Raw genomic sequence first — 16,845 nt, forward strand, 5'->3', positions numbered from 1 at the left:
TGTAAAACCTTAACCTCATCCTGCATAATAACATATGAGTCATGCGAACAGTATGCTGAATCGCTGCCGGGCCCCCGGGCTGTCGGCTGGAGAACTGTGTATCTGTGCAATGTCAAGTTTCTGTTTCGTTTTAGTGACGGCCGGCCCCTGTGGTTGTAGGCCCGCAAATGTACTGCTGCAAATGAAAATAAAATTTAAAAAAAAAAGAAAGACAGGCAGGCAGGATTCAGGGTGTGGCAGACAGATCACTCTATCTAAAATGCAACACAGAGTTGTACCAGCCAAACCACCGGTCCTCCCACCAGCCCGGTTTAGACTTGGAGAGACTGTCATCTTGCTATTGGAGATAACATTGGGTCTGTCAATGAAAAACTTCTTCCGAAGGAGAAGAGACTATCAGAGAAAACCCATCAGGCATTATTAGATAAAGAAGCTTCAAATAAAAATGTAAGTCAATTTTGCATGTGACAAATGCATATTTAAATCTCTCATATGGGAGAATGCTTTCAAGTACTCATCATTCAGTAGCATTTTTATGGATTATTAACAAGAGGAATGCCACTATACACACATTTTTCATTTTCCAAAATAAATCTGGTATTTATTGGGTAAAAACGACTGACTTAAGTTCCCAACATAGGAGTGAAGCCCAGGTCTCAGTATTACAGATAGTACTTCTCTCTTCATTAACACAGATGCAGAGGTGGTATCGTCTCAAGCAAAGAACCGCCTCTCACTCTGAGAGAAGGCACACTGGGGAGAATAGTCCCCTCTGATACCACTTGTGCTTGACTCCCTGCTGAAAGCAGTCATGCTATCAAGATTTGACCCCTCTATTGCCAAATAAACTAGGCTCCTTGCTGACATCACAAATTATCTTTATAGTTTAGGGACGAAATCACATTTAACATTTCTTTCCATACAATCAGCAGTCAAATACCATGAATTCAAATACATTTTTAGTTTTTATTACAAATCAAAACATACATTTGTTAGTAATATTTAAAATCTAGTCATCATGTACATTTCATAGTCTCATGATTGTTCATGCTGTATCATAATTTAGTTCCTATTAACATTAAATTAAATTGAGTTTGATCCTGGTACACACGTCTGTAGTGTGGTTTTTAAAGGCCCTTGGATGTCCATACATGGGTGGTGTTTGGATGTTTGGATGTTTGGTTATGTATCATTAATACAGATTAATAACTTATTGGGTTTCAAATGGATTATGCCACTAATGGCCCTACAAACCACTTGTTCTTAAATATAATTTGTTCAGTTTAAAACTTGTTCCTGTTAATGTGAAAGTAAAGTGAGTTTGACTCTGGAGCAAACCCCTGTAGTCTGTTATGTATACGATGGGTGTGCTGAAGAGCAGTCTCGTTGCTGTTTCTCATTGGATGGGTCGTGGTGGTGGTGATGGTCGGCAGCAGGAAGAACTTCCCGGACTCAGCACTTTGTTAAAATAACCTTGGTGGAAAGCATTTGTTCTACTATCTTTGGCTCCTGAAGATGTATCCTTTCTTCTGATATGGATATTATATTGGTGAACTCCTTCCTCTAAGCAAGGCAGGGCTATGAGAACACTGTGTATTTGTCAGCTCCAGCAACATAAAAGCACATTTCAGATGATTCAGAATGCTACAAACTATCTTTTTTGTGGTCTGAGGACATCCCAACAGCATCACAAAGTTTCACTGTTTTCTCACGAGGCAGCACTTTTCAGAAGCTCTCCCTGGTGAGGGGAACTGGGGCTGCGAGCTGCATGTGATTTTTAACGTGGTGTCAACCTTGCTACCTGTTTTACTATTTGTTATTTGCACTTGGAGCGTTTTTTAATACTGTTCCGATTTTACCTTGGGGGCTTTTCAGAAATAACGGGAATGAATTTTTAGGCACACTGACATTCTGACCACCTATCGATCTCCCTCACTCGGCCCAGCCGCTTTTTAGCCGACACTCGGCGGCGGTGGGCGCCATCTTTAGTGAGGCGGGGAGAGCGCTCTAGTCGCACCGTCCTCCCACCCTCTTCTCTCCCTATATCATGTGTAGGGAGAGAAGCGGGCTGGCGCAGCGGGCACGCCGGATGCGCGCCGAAGCCGCGCCTAAGCCAAGCCCGTATGGGCCCGTCCGCGCCAGGACCGCGCCGGGCGCAGGGCATGCTGCCCAAAAACCTCCTATCATCAGGTATGACAGCAATGATTTACTCGCATTACGTTCTGAAACGGGTGATCACTGTAAGGGTTGCCCCCCTATCGACCTCCTCTGGGGCCCCTTCTCATGCCTACATTGCAAATGGATGTCCCCTGTGACAGCTTTCGAAGCATATGAAACGTCTTCCCCCTTAAAGTGTAATCCCAATAATTTTAAGGGAGGTCTTATTAATGCCAGGTCCCTATCCTGCCACGACATACATGATTTAATATTATGTCACGATTTGGATGCTCTTTTTATTACTGAAACTTGGCTCAATGACTCATCTAATCCTGCAACTGCCCTCCCTTCAGACTTCACTATCTTTAGTGACAGACCTATTGGGCGTGGGGGCGGGGTAGCACTTGCTATTAAGAAAACCTTCCTTTGCCACACATTTGACTTAGGCCACCTTAAAGGAAGCGAGGGCATAGGCTTCTCGATTAAAATTAATGCCTCCACTTCCTTCTCGGGGGGACTGATATACCGCCCTCCTGGCAATGCCACTCCCTTTCTGGACTCCTTAGATGATGCTCTCGGGCACTTATGCTACATTATCCCAACTTCACTTTATTAGGGGATATGAATATACATTTAGAATCGGGTGTCGATCCCCACACCATCTGCTTCCAACACTCGTTAAACATCTTTGGATTATCCCAACTTGTTACCGCTTCTACCCATCGTGCAGGCCATACTCTCGATGGCATTTGCTCTAATCTTACAACCATGACCACGTCCCCTCCGATCCCTCAAATTTGGACTGATCTTTGTCTCATTCCATTTGACATCGACATACAAGCCCACGCCTTACCCAGCACTAAGCGTTCCCACCCCTCCTTCACAGTCAACTGGAGAAAAGTGACTGACCGTATTAAGCTGGATACCCAACCCCTGGCTCAGGCCCCCAAACTAGTTGGAGATGTAGTAGCCGATTCCCGGAACTTTCATGCCTGGATGGACCAAATTGTCTCGGATAATTCCGACTCCAATGGCCACCATGCGAAATGTCACAAAAGAAAGCTGAATGCACCCTGGTTCACCCAGACCCTAACAGATAGCCATCTCTGTTGCCGAATACTAGAAAGGAAGTGGAGAAAAACTTATGATGAGGCCTCAAGAACACTATGTTCAGCAGAGGAAATTATACCTCTCCAGCATAAAAGTGACTAAAAAGGAATATTTTACTAAGGCTATAAATGAAGCTCAACAAAAACAAAAAACTGTCTTCTCAATAGTCAAGTCCTTTACCCACCCCAAAGCTCTCATGCCCGAAATCCCACCGTCCGAAATTCTGTGTAATCAAATCACAGATTTCTTTGTGGATAAAATTGTTAATATTCAGAGAAACTTTCCTCCTCCCTCGATCACTCCTCATGAAGTAACTGATAACTATAACCCTCTTTGCAGCTTTAAACCTGTTTCCCTCCAGCAAACACGCAAGGCAATTCTGGCCTGCAGATCAGGAGCCCCAACCGACTCCTGTCCTCCTAGCATTCTACACCACCTAATCGAGGTAGTAAAGCCCAGCATTAATGCCATCATCAATGAATCTCTTCATTCAGGGATAGTGCCCAGCAACTGGAAGAAGGCTATTGTGAAGCCCCTGATGAAGAAGCAGAACAAATCTCCAACTGATCTTACCAACATGCGCCCCATTTCACTACTACCTGTTCTAGGTAAGATCACGGAACAGTTAGTGCACAGAGAGTTAAAAACATTTGTAGAGACTCACAACATCCTGCATCCTCAACAGTCGGGGTTTCGCTCCGGCCATTCCACCGAAACAGCCTTGATAGAACTATCCGACTCCATCAAGTTCCTGCAGGATGAGGGAAGGCAAGCCGTCCTCATCCTGCTTGACCTAACAGCAGCGTTCGACACTATCTCTCATGTCATTCTGATGAATAGAATGCGAGAGATTGGCGTGACAGACACAGTGTTGGCATGGGTAAAATCTTTCCTGTCTAACAGGTCCCAAACTGTGTCATTGGGTCCCTACCTATCCAGCGAAAATCCCATTACATCAGGAGTACCCAAGGGGTCCATATTAGGCCCAATTTTCTTTAACATCTATATGGCTCCCCTCCTCGCTGTGATAGAGTCTCATGGGATCCTCGTCACGTCATACGCCGACGACACCCAACTTGTCGTCACCATCGATAAAAAGTGTAAGGGACGCAGACTCGCGATTTCGGAACTGTCTCACTGACGTATTCCAGTGGCTGAACAAATCAATCAATCAATCAAAGACATTTATAGAGCGCACTACTTACCCGTAGGGTCTCAAGGCGCTTGGGGGGGGGGGGGGTGCCGTTACTGCTCTAATAACCAGGTCTTCAGCTTCTTCCTGAAGGAGAGGTGGTCTTGGGTCAGGCGCAGGTCGGTTGGGAGGGAGTTCCAGGTCTTGGCGGCCAGGTAGGAGAAGGACCTTCCTCCTGTAGTCGCTCTTCGGATGCGGGGGACGGCGGCGAGGGCGTGGCTGGCTGATCGGAGGTGGCGTTTCGGAGCGTAGAAGTTGATTCGGTTGTTGAGGTAGCTCGGGCCTTGATCGTGTAAGGCTTTGTGTGCGTGGGTGAGGAGACGGAAGGTGATCCTTTTGTTGACGGGGAGCCAGTGCAGGTCTCTCAGATGTCCGGAGATGTGGCTGTTGCGTGGGATGTCGAGGATGAGTCTGGCTGAGGCGTTCTGGATCCGCTGGAGTCTCTTCTGGAGCTTGGCGGTGGTACCGGCGTAGAGGGCGTTGCCATAGTCCAGTCGGCTGGTGACGAGGGCCTGGGTGACGGTCTTCCTGGTCTCGGTGGGGATCCACCAGAAGATCTTCCGTAGCATGCGCAGGATGTTGAAGCACGACGAGGAGACGGCGTTGACTTGTCTGGTCATGGAGAGGGAGGAGTCCAGGATGAAGCCCAGGTTGCGTGCGTGGTCTGTCGGTTTGGGTGCGGTGCCCAGGGCGGGGGGCCACCAGGAGTCGTCCCAGGCGGAGGGCGAGGAGCCCAGGATGAGGACCTCCGTCTTGTCTGAGTTCAGTTTCAGGCGGCTGGTCGTCATCCACTCAGCTACATCTTTCATCCCTTCATGCAGATTGGCTCTGGCGGCGGCGGGGTCATTGGTCAGGGACAGGATCAGCTGGGTGTCGTCGGCGTAGGAGATTATGTTGAGGTTGTGTTGGCGTGCGATGGCCGCGAGGGGGCTCATGTAGACGTTGAAGAGGGTGGGGCTCAGAGAGGATCCTTGGGGGACGCCGCAGATGACTTCGGTGGCCTCTGACTTGTACGGTGGTAGGCGGACTCTCTGAGTTCTTCCGTCGAGGAAGGAGATGATACAATCCAGTGCCTTCTCCTGGATTCCGACGTTGCTGAGGCGATGCACTAGGGTGCGGTGGCAGACCGTGTCGAATGCCGCGGAGAGGTCTAGGAGGATGAGGGCCGCTGTGTCTCCGTTGTCCATCAGGGCTCGGATGTCGTCGGTGGCAGCGATGAGGGCGGTCTCGGTGCTGTGGTTGGCTCGGAAGCCAGACTGTGAGGGGTCGAGGGATCCATTCGTCTCGAGGAAGGCGGCCAGCTGTTTGTTGACGGTCTTCTCGATGACTTTGGCTGGAAACGGGAGGAGCGAGATGGGGCGGTAGTTCTTGAGTTCGGTGGGGTCCGCTGTGGGTTTCTTGAGTAGAGCGCTGAGTTCGGCGTGCTTCCAGCTCTCAGGGAAGGTGGCGGTGTCGAAGGAGGTGTTGATAATGTCCCGTAGGTGGGGTGCGATGATAGCGTCGGCTTTGTTGAAGACGTGGTGAGGGCAGGGGTCGGTCGGAGATCCGGAGTGGACGGAGTTCATCATGCGGACCGTGTCTTCGGTGCTGATCGGGGTCCAGGCGCGGAGGGTGGTGGTGGGTGGCGTTGCTGCGGTCGTGGCGTGCGTCGGTTGACTGCTGAAGCTGTTGTGTGCAACAGTGCGAAGACCGTAATCATACCGCTGGGTAAAGACGTATCTTTCTGCCCGAAAGAATGGTGGCCCATAGGATCAGAGGCCCCACCCAGTGCAGTGTCTTCCTCACGGAACCTAGGCGTGCAATTTGATTCATCCCTCTCTTTTGATGACCACGTCAGGATCACTGCTGGGCGCTGCTTCGGACTTATTAAATCCTTAAAGAAATTCTTCGACTTCCTCCCCATTGCAGCTAGAAAATCGGTCGCGGTAGCTCTAATACTCTCCCGACTCGACTACTGCAATGGTTTAATGGCTGGAGTAAAGAAGTCCACTCTTAGGAAGTTACAAAGTATACAACACGCGGCTGCCAGATTGGTACTGAAACTCCCTAGAAGGTCATCAGCCTCAGCAGCTCTAAACTTCCTCCACTGGCTGCCACTTCATAAAAGAATCCTTTTCAAACTTCTACTCACTGTGTTCAAATCTACGAAAAATACAGGGCCTTATTACCTTGCTAATCGTTTCACGCACTACAACCCCACACGATGTCCGAGATCCTCAGGGACCAATCTCATCACGATCCCGAGGTTCAAGTATAAAACTAGGGGTGGGAAAACTTTCACCGTCCTGGCAGCAAGGGCGTGGAACAACTTGCCCGTTAACCTCAGACTAATCGAAAAGGAGAGTCTCTTCAGGAAACTCCTGAAGACATGGGTGTATCAACAATCAGACACCTCTGTACTGGCAGCTATCTAGATTCTCACCACATATCACTTACACGCATGCTCAGCGCCAAGATGCTCCTTCCGGAGCGAAAGTTTGCGCTTTACAAATACCCATAAATATCAAAATATCAAAAATTGTCCATTCATTCACCGGCAGTTTATAAAACACAGGTTTCTTTTTGCTTGAAAATACAAACCTGATTATCATTTGTGTCAAAATTCTGTATCTTTTGTGTTCCTTTACTTCTGAATCCAGATTTATTTTTCAGTGCCAAGGTTCAAGAAATGTAAAGCAGGGAGTCAATAGTTGTGGACTCTTAAGAGTTGGAATTTTTTACTGCTCATGATTCAATCTTTACCTAACACTCAACCTTTCAGAAACCTATTCAGAACTAAACTTTTCAATAGCTCTCTCTCCGATCAATCATTTTGCCATCTTGCACGGATTCTGGCCTTTCACCAGTTAGGAGTTGGCTGGGTGATTCTCTGTAAAGAAGAAAGGTCTCAAATATATTTGTATACAATTAATCTCACTGTGAATCATTTACATAGTCAGTGGTGAGCCAGCAAATTTCCTAAGGGTCCAGCTTGATATTGGACACCTCTGGGGAAGTGCCACTATGGTGGGTGCATTAGCAGATGCATGTGATGATCAAAATGAGCATAATTTTTTCCCGCGTCAGGGCTTCAGAGGTATATGTTGTGCACTACAAGCATTAACTCTCAGAGTTACAGGTCACATTTTCCTACTTTGACTTCTTGTGCCTTTGGACGTTGTTCTCTAGCTGCTGTCATTGAACCGGTTGTTGCACAAAATGACCAAACACCAAAACCAGCTACAAATATTCTCCAGTCTGTGCTTGTTAAACTTATTCAAGTGTGTTGTGTTTATAGGTTTTATCACTAATCACTGTAGTTAGCTGAAAATCCTTTCCACAACTACTTCAAAATCCTCTGCAATGGTATGGTTTCTCCCCTGTATGTGTTTGCTGATGTTAATGTTATGTTATGTTAATAACTTTTATTAGGCGCACAGCTGCCCCAGCAAAGGGGCGTCCTGGCGCCTAGCAAAGGGGCGTCCTGGTGATGTCTTCGTAGTATTGATAATCGACTAAAGCTCTTCGCACATCCGGTGCACTTGAATGGCTTTTCCTCTAAGTGTGTTCGCTGATGATTTCTTAATGTTGAAGGGTCATTAATACTACTTCCACTTTCGCTGCAGTGGTAGGGTCTTTCACCTGTGTGTATTCGTTGATGTCTTATTAGGTCTGATAATTGACTAAAGCACTTCACACACTCACTGCACTTGAATGGCTTTTCTCCAGTGTTTATTCGCTGAGGATTCCATAATTTTGAAGATTCCTTAAAACTACTTCGACATTCGCTACAACGGAATGGTTTCACCCCTGTGTGCGATCGCTGACGTATTCTGAGGTGTGATAAACAACTGAAGTTCTTCACACATTCACTGGCTTCTCCACTGTGTGTATTCTCTGATGTTTTTGGAGATTCGATAACTGACTGAAGCTCTTGAAACATTCACTGCAATGGTATGGTTTTTCCCCAGTATGTGTTCGCTGATGTTTTTGGAGTTGTGATAACCAACTGAAGCTCTTCACACATTCACTGCACTGGATTGGCTTTTCCCCTGTGTGTGTTTGCTGATGAATCCTAAGAGATGAGGATTGACTAAAACTACTTCCACATTCATTGCAACTGTATGGTTTTTCCCCAGTGTGTGTTCGCTGATGTACTTGTAGATATGATAACCGACTGAAGCTCTTCACACATTCACTGCACTGGAATGGTTTTTCCCCTGTGTGTGTTCGCTGATGAATCCTGAGAGTTGAGGATTGACTAAAACTACTTCCACATTCACTGCAATGGTATGGTTTTTCCCCTGTGTGTGTTCGCTGATGTACTTGTAGATGTGATAACCGACTGAAGCTCTTCACACATTCATTGCACCGGTATGGTTTTTCCCCAGTGTGTGTTCGCTGATGTACTTCTAGATCTGATAACCCACTAAAGCTCTTCACACATTCACTGCACTGGAATGGTTTTTCCCCTGTGTGTGATAGCTGATGAATCCTGAGAGTTGAGGATTGACTAAAACTACTTCCACATTCACTGCAATGGTATGGTTTTTCCTCTGTGTGTGTTCGCTGATGTACTTGTAGATGTGATAACCGACTGAAGCTCTTCACACATTCATTGCACCGGTATGGTTTTTCCCCAGTGTGTGTTCGCTGATGTACTTCTAGATGTGATAACCCACTAAAGCTCTTCACACATTCACTGCACTGGAATGTTTTTACCCCTGTGTGTGTTTGCTGATGAATCCTGAGAGTTGAGGATTGACTAAAACTACTTCCACATTCATTGCAATAGTATGGTTTTTCCCCAGTGTGTGTTCGCTGATGAATCCTGAGATGTGAGGAATCACTAAAACTACTTCCACATTCATTGCAATGGTATGGTTTGTCCCCAGAGTGTGTTTGCAGATGTGTTCGTAGACTTGATAATCGACTGAATTTCTTCACACATTCATTGCAATGGTATGGTTTTTCCCCAGTGTGTGTTCGCAAATGTGTTCGTAGATTTGATAACTGACTGAATTTCTTCACACATTCATTGCAATGGTACGGTTTTTCCCCTGTGTGTGTTCGCAAATGTTTTTGTAGATTTGATAACTGACTGAATTTCTTCACACATTCATTGCAATGGTACAGTTTTTCTCCTGTGTGTGTTCGCTGATGTCTTTGAAGTTGTGATAACCGACTAAAGCTCTTCACACATTCAGTGCAATGGTATGGTTTTTCCCCAGTGTGTGTTCGCTGATGTACTTCTAGATCTGATAACCCACTAAAGCTCTTCACACATTCTCTGCACTGAAATGGTTTTTCCCCTGTGTGTGATCGCTGATGAATCCTGAGAGTTGAGGATTCACTAAAACTACTTCCACATTCACTGCAATGGTATGGTTTTTCCCCTGTGTGTGTTCGCTGATGTTTTCGAAGATTTGATAACTGACTGAATTTCTTCATACATTCAGTGCAATGGTATGGTTTTTCTCCTGTGTGTGTTCGCTGATGTCTTTGAAGTTGTGATAACCGACTAAAGCTCTTCACACATTCCGTGCAATGGTGTTGTTTTTCCCCCATTCGTGTCCGCTGATGATCTTTTAGGAGTGCTAACTGACTAAAGTTCTTCACACATTCATTGCAATTGCACGTTGCTTCTCCTGTGTGGGTTTGCTGATGGTTCTTTAGTAGCGATGACAAACTCAAGCTCTTGCTGCTTTTAAATGATTTTTCTTTCTTGGTTAGTGTCTCTGGGTCGGTTTTATATTTCTCTGCATCCCATGACTGCGTTTCCTGAGGAGCTAACATGGTTGATAAAGCACGTGTGTTATTCTCACATTCCCGGTATGTGTGTGGTATTTTGGATGCTTGATTTCAGATTTTACAATGAAATACAAGACTCACCAACTACACATATTATACTTGTGGAAAGTAAAGCTTCTTTGTATGTGGTTTTGTCTTTAGATTGTATAATGGTTTTGCATGTTTACGAGTGAAGATTAGTCTTCCTTCCGGTCGATGCAAATTGGGACAGTCTTGTAGATCAGAGATCCTCTCTTTCCTTTACTCTTCAGTTGTCTGGCTCTACTCCATTGTGCTTTTCGCTTGCTGTGATTTAGCCAGAAATAGTTTACAATATACCTAGCGCACTGAATGGTGGTCTGCCATTGTTACAGGAAACAGAGCAATGCTGTATCCACCTCACACCGATCCAATCATTAAAGCTTGGAGACTTGTTTATACAGGCAGTGGTTAGTTATTGTTGTTGCGTTCATTTTCTAGAGGTCATTCCTTCGTCATGTGGCGTGGAGGTGCACAGCTCAGACTCTTACATCCACTGAATTGCTCTGGACTGCTTCTTCCAGGATCTATCAGTTTATGTTCAGGTTCCTCATTCTCTGACTGTGCAGCTCTTTACCTGAATATTGGAGCAAATTTTTTCTGATGACTTTTTGCAGATTTACACGATTAAAGTCATTATTCACAATCATTTGTGCATTCAAGGCTGGTTTCCTGTTGGATGTAAAGAGATTTAAAATCACTAAATGGAAATAAAAGAGAAGGCAAATACACAATATTGAACTATTTGTAAAAGCCATCTCTTCTTTACCATTTTTTAAAGTAACCAAGAGATATGTCACTTCAGTTTTACAAAGTGTATAACAACTGTAACTCTTCAGGAAGTATAAGACAAAGGAAACTCTTCAAGATGTACGTAATAAAGGTAACACTTGAGGAAGTATATAACAAATGCAGCTCCATTCACACTCTTCTTGACAATACTTTCCTGTTCACACTGGATCAGCTGACATTCCATCTCCCATCTTTACTTTTCTGTTTGTTAAGTTATCTTTGCCACATTCCTAGGGATGGTTCAAGCATTTGTTGGAAGATTGCAGCATTTATAATAGAGATTTTATCACAGCCAGTGAAATACCTTTGACATCTCTGCTGCCAAGAAGTGTGTGCCTTTTGTCTTTTTCTACCTTACCATGGTATCGGACTTAATGTCTTACGTTCGCTTTAACTCGTCTAAGAAGCTGTCAGACGGACGCGCGTTGCTCCCGGAAGAAATACGATTATTTTGTCATCACTGAATATTTAGTGAAGGCTCCCAACACGTGACTCCAACTGGCTGGTGGATGTCAATCGAGCCCATAGATAAGACTTGTTAGAAATGGGATTTCTGGTTCGCTAGGACTTGAGCTGTATCTATCCAGAGTCAGAGCAAGGGAGTTACACGCCAAAGATAACCCCTGCTCACCCCCTTGGTAGCTTGGCACGAGCAGTCAGGCTTATCCCGGAGGCCATGTGTAAAGCATTTGCACAACCCACAAAGCAACAACATACTAGGAATACCACAAAAGGAACTCCACACAAGTTTATGGAAAAAATAGCCTTTGTATTATCATAAAACACATTAGAAAAGTAATCACACAATATACACTGTTCCAACTGGCACTGGACAATATTTACAGGGGATTATATACACATGACAGGGCCACCTGGACCACTGTCAGAACCATCACTCATTAAAGATAGTAAAAGGAGAAAATATAATAAGCTTGGAACAAAACCAGCAATTAATGGCAAACACTGGACTCAGCATCATCCTGTAACATAAATCATATTATCCACTGTATCACATTAGGCGTGAAATATATCCTGCGCCAACCTCATAAGCCTAAACATATTAGACCATAACCTCCTAAGCATAACTCACCTTAGGAAAAAATCTCACTAGCATAAACCACAGTAGAGGATAACTCAAACATAAATACAGTATGCAAAACCTCATAATCATAGACCACATTCAGAGGCATAAAACAGGGTGCGTAAATCATACTACATAAATCACATTTCCTAGCACCCATCCATCGCATTAGGGCCTGGCGCCCTACAAACCTGACAGTCCCTCTGGCCAACCGGCCTTCTCAAAGGGGTTCAAAACGCCCTAGGTCCAAAGTGTCAGGGCGGTTGCCAATGCAGCAGAATCCATGTGCACAATTGCGCAGACCTAAACGATGCAGCTGGCACTAAGTGATGCACAGCTGTGAAAGTACGGGGCTTATAGGTGGGCACTCAGCGGCACAGCTCCTCAGCTGCAGTGGCCCACAATAGCAATAGCGATGATTCTCATAGGATGGCAAATGCGGCACTCAGCAGCCACAGCTCCTCAGCTGCAGCGGCCCACAATAGCTGTAGCGATGATTCTCGTAAGACGGCAAATGCGGGCTCTCAGTGGCAAAAGCTTCTCAGCTGCAGTGGTCCACAATAGCAATAACAATAACTTTGGTAACACAGGCAAATGTGAGCTCTCAGCGGCAACAGCTCCTCAGCTGTGGCGGCCCACAATAGTGATAACGACTTTCAGCCCGTGTGCCTCGCAGTAGAACCAGAGGCTCTGGAATTCTCAACAGAAGCCTCACCTGCGAGGAGAATTCCCCTGAAATAGGAATCCGGAGGGGTGATGGGTGAAGTCTAATGTCCCTGAGACTTCGGCAGGAGGCAAGCTCAAATCTGGCCCTTGGGTAGTTGCTTCATCAAGATGGAGGAAAGTTTCAACGTCATTTCCCTCTAGTTACACGGACAGAGGTTCGTCTTATCATCCAGAAGAAACACGTTCTTCCTCCAGGAAAGAATTAAAATATATCGCTCACAGGGTGCAGGGAGCCATAGCTCCAAAAGAAAAAGCCCTCAGCAATCAAGGGGCAATGCAGGGGCCAGGGAGGCAAGCCCCGATGGCAGTTCCTGGGCCCCAGCAGCAGCATGCCTCAGCAGGATCAGGAGCAGCACATCATCCTAGAAAAGCACCATAGAACTGAACAATTTCATTGGGTCACAGCCCCTTTACGTATACCTCCAAAAGACTTTGTTCTCAAAAGTCACAAGTCACTGAACCAAGCCAGAACCAGTTTGGTGTGGTCCTGGAGAACTTTGTTTACACGGCTGCATCTTGCCTTTGAGGAAGAGGTGGTCTGCCATCAGCCGTACAGTGCAAGGTGGATCCATCATTCACCTTGCCAGGCACAGCCCTGCTCAGATAAAAGGGTCACCCCTCCCCATACTTCAACTGCAGATCTCTCTATTCAACCCACGTCTGGCTCAGCCTGCCCTGTCCCACCAAAACCAGACATGCAATTCACATCAGGCAGGCGGACACATAGCACACAGAAATGCTGACTTCTAAAAGTGGCATTTCTCACATAGTCATAATAAATCTGCGCACACCATTGGGCAGCATTTATTCTCACAATTTCATACATACCAGACTTGACCATACTGCTACTCTCCTAACAGGATTTACCACTGACACACACTGACGCAGGGAATCCCCCATGCATTCCTATGGGAGGGCAGGCTACTCTCACTCCCACTAAATGTAACAGAGAGCGCACGCACTTTACACTGGACCACAGGGCTAAAGTGCCCAGCGGTCTTAAACCACTAACACTACACAGAGAAAAGGGCTGGGAGAAATGCTAAAAGTTTAGGGGTGAACCTGCAAAAAGGGCGAAGTTCAACACAACCCCCTTCCAGCCAAAATGCAGGGTAGACCAATCACTACGTTGATGGGCTTCCCTACTTCGGGCGATAGAACACGGACGTGGGCCCGCACTGCAGGGACACCCTTCGGTTCTACACCACTCTGAACCCACATGGTTCTCTCTGAAAAACAAAACTCTCAGGCCCAACTAGGCTACCCCACTGGTACTCCCTAGTTGTCCACGGCCAGGACCAGGCCATCCAGATGTCATTGGTCCTTAACCCCTGGCACATAATAGCCATTCTCCACTCTCCCTCTCAGTGTAGTTCCAAACTACCACCAATCCTTTAACCTAGGGTCCGCACCCTCAGGCTGACCAGAGGTCACAGTGAAGCGTCTCCTAACCCTGCCTCTACTTCTGGGGTTCCGCACTCTCCCAGAACACAACTCTACCACCAGTTCAGGACCTCCCTCCATCAGCTGGTCTACCACCTTGAATCCACATTTACCAGCTGCACCGGGGTCAGAGGTGAGGACTCCCTCCCTCTGCTCCCCCTTCCAGAGCCCTATACCCTCCCTTCTGAAGATCAGGGTCCCTTCCCTTAAGATGGGCCCCACCTGCTCTCAGGGTAGTACTACCACACTCAGCCAGGGACCCTAAAGATCCCGGCTAGGCCTGCACCACCCCTCTGGAGTGGTATTCCTAGAAGGCAAACCGGTCAGGACACTGATTACAGTTGCCCTGCCGTCCAGTTCGGAAAACACCTGCTCCTGGCTCCCCAACCCAGAGACCGTACCCTTTGGTCAGATGCCCGCAGAACCAGGACTTCATGGGGAGCACGCCTACCCTCTCCCCAAGGGTGACACATACCTAATGTGTCGTGTGACAATCTGCCTGGCGCAGAGCTCGTGACCTCCTGTCCCTCCGAAAGTACGCGAAGATGCCCCTGGACAGAAGTGGCGTCACCATGGCCAATCATTGATGACTTAGCCCTTCTATCTGGCCCCTGACGCAATGGTTCTTCCACTGGGGACTCTTTCCCCCTGTCACCCCTCAATCTGGACTTCCACACACTTCACTTAGAAGTGTTACTGCCAGACACCAGAACTGATGGAGGCCTGGTTACAGACACTCCCAGCGTACCTAACACGGGGAGATCCCCCTCGAAGAACGGTCTGACAGGACAGACTAGGCTCCCTACCTGCTGTTCCCTCTAAGAACCATCCAGTACTGGAGACTGAGGTTGAAGCTCGGAATACAGCCCAGTCTCACACCGTCCCCTGCGGGACAGGATGTGAGGGCTTTCAACCTCCTCACTTACAAGGTCACCTAGCTGGGTTAATCTGAACCACTTCCACCACTCTGGGTTGGAAGACACCTGCACCATTGTTCTAGTATCCCTCCCAAATATAAACTCCCTATAACCACAGAACTTACACACTCCAACAGCTGTTGGCACGACTCCGGAAAACAATTACGGGGCCTGTTCGGTCTGACAAAACATTTTGAACAGCCCTTAAACACCATTTACCGTGCTAGCCAATCACTCAAATGTCCAGGGCATCACAACATTCATCCACACTCCCCCCACAAGACTGGTGAGACAGCATCTTACTTCCCCTGAATCTCAACCTGTCCCCCTCTTAACCGGGAACCAGGTACCATACTCTGGGATCTGGGAATGGGACTTCCTGCCGTGGAAACTTGGCAGACTACTGTTAGGATGAGCTGAAGCCATTTTGTTTTTAGCATCAATTTTAGTTAAGCCATGTGTTTGCCATGTGCTTCCCCGTCTTCGCTGTTGCCTGCTTCTCTATTTCACCGAGTCATCATCTATAACTAGCTCCGACACTGAGTACTGGCCATGCTCAGAGAGGCCTTAGCTGTTAGGATGCACCTGTCATGTTTTTAACTGTCAGGCTATTTTAACTGATGTCAGCATCATTGTAGCTGCTCCCATTCTGTTGACTAAGCAATTCTGATGTATCCTTGTATGTAACTGACTATTTGTGTGTACACTTGTACCGCCTCTTTTTGAGCCTCCATGCTTACTCTGCAGTAAAAGGTGTATATAAGGCCCAAGGTTTCTGTACTCCTTGTACCGCCTCTTTTTGAGCCTCCATGCTTACTCTGCAGTGAAAGGTGTATATATAAGGCCCATGGTTTCTGTACCCCATGTACCGCCTCTTTTTGAGCCTCCATGCTTACTCTGCAGTGAAAGGTGTATATAAGGCCCATGGTTTCCGTCCTCCTTGTACCGCCTCTTTTTGAGCCTCCATGCTTACTCTGCAGTAAAAGGTGTATATATAAGGCCCATGGTTTCTGTACTCCTTGTACCGCCTCTTTTTGAGCCTCTGTGCTTACTCTGCAGTGAAAGGTCTATATAAGGCCCATGGTTTCTGTACTCCTTGTACCGCCTCTTTTTGAGCCTCCATGCTTACTCTGCAGTAAAAGGTGTGTATAAGGCCCATGGTTTCTGTACTCCATGTACCGCCTCTTTTTGAGCCTCCGTGCTTACTCTGCAGTGAAAGGTGTATATAAGGCCCATGGTTTCTGTACTCCATGTGCTGCCTCATCCATTGCCTGAGGGTTCTGTATCGATGTAGTTCCACTCATGAGTCCTAATAAAATACTTTCGTGATATTACAGCTTCCATGCCAATCTCTACTTACTCAGTCTAAAGGACCACTGCGCAAAAGGGCGAACCCCTAGGGTAGGTGGGCTCCTGAAAAGGCTCACCCCCACAAATTGGCGCCCGTTACGTGGGGCTCATCGGTGACTCGGATGCCTGATGGAATGGTCTTGACGGAGGTTTGGAATCTCGCTAAGGATGTGCACTGCATGAGGAGGCTCTTGTCTTCGCAGGCTGAAGTGCTTTTCCGATTTTCCCGACTCGACCCTCCAGGTGGTGCCGGTCTACGACTGAGATCC

The 16,845-nt window shown here is 46.8% G+C and overlaps 1 protein-coding gene across 1 annotated transcript in view; it reads right to left on the reverse strand.

Annotated features, from left to right (window-relative positions):
* LOC147663348 (uncharacterized) overlaps positions 1 to 10,362 on the reverse strand; it is a 160,993-nt gene extending 150,631 nt beyond the window's left edge. Inside the window, 2 exon segments of the mRNA XM_086950501.1 lie at positions 7,907 to 8,147; positions 8,306 to 10,362. Coding sequence (XP_086806627.1) covers positions 7,907 to 8,147; positions 8,306 to 10,234 — 2,170 coding nt within the window. The 5' untranslated portion in view covers positions 10,235 to 10,362.
* Positions 10,363 to 16,845: the final 6,483 nt, after the last annotated feature.

The sequence above is a fragment of the Lissotriton vulgaris genome, unplaced genomic scaffold (genome assembly GCF_964263255.1).
Source record: "Lissotriton vulgaris unplaced genomic scaffold, aLisVul1.2 SCAFFOLD_300, whole genome shotgun sequence".
In the NCBI taxonomy this organism is placed as follows: Eukaryota; Metazoa; Chordata; class Amphibia; order Caudata; family Salamandridae; genus Lissotriton; species Lissotriton vulgaris.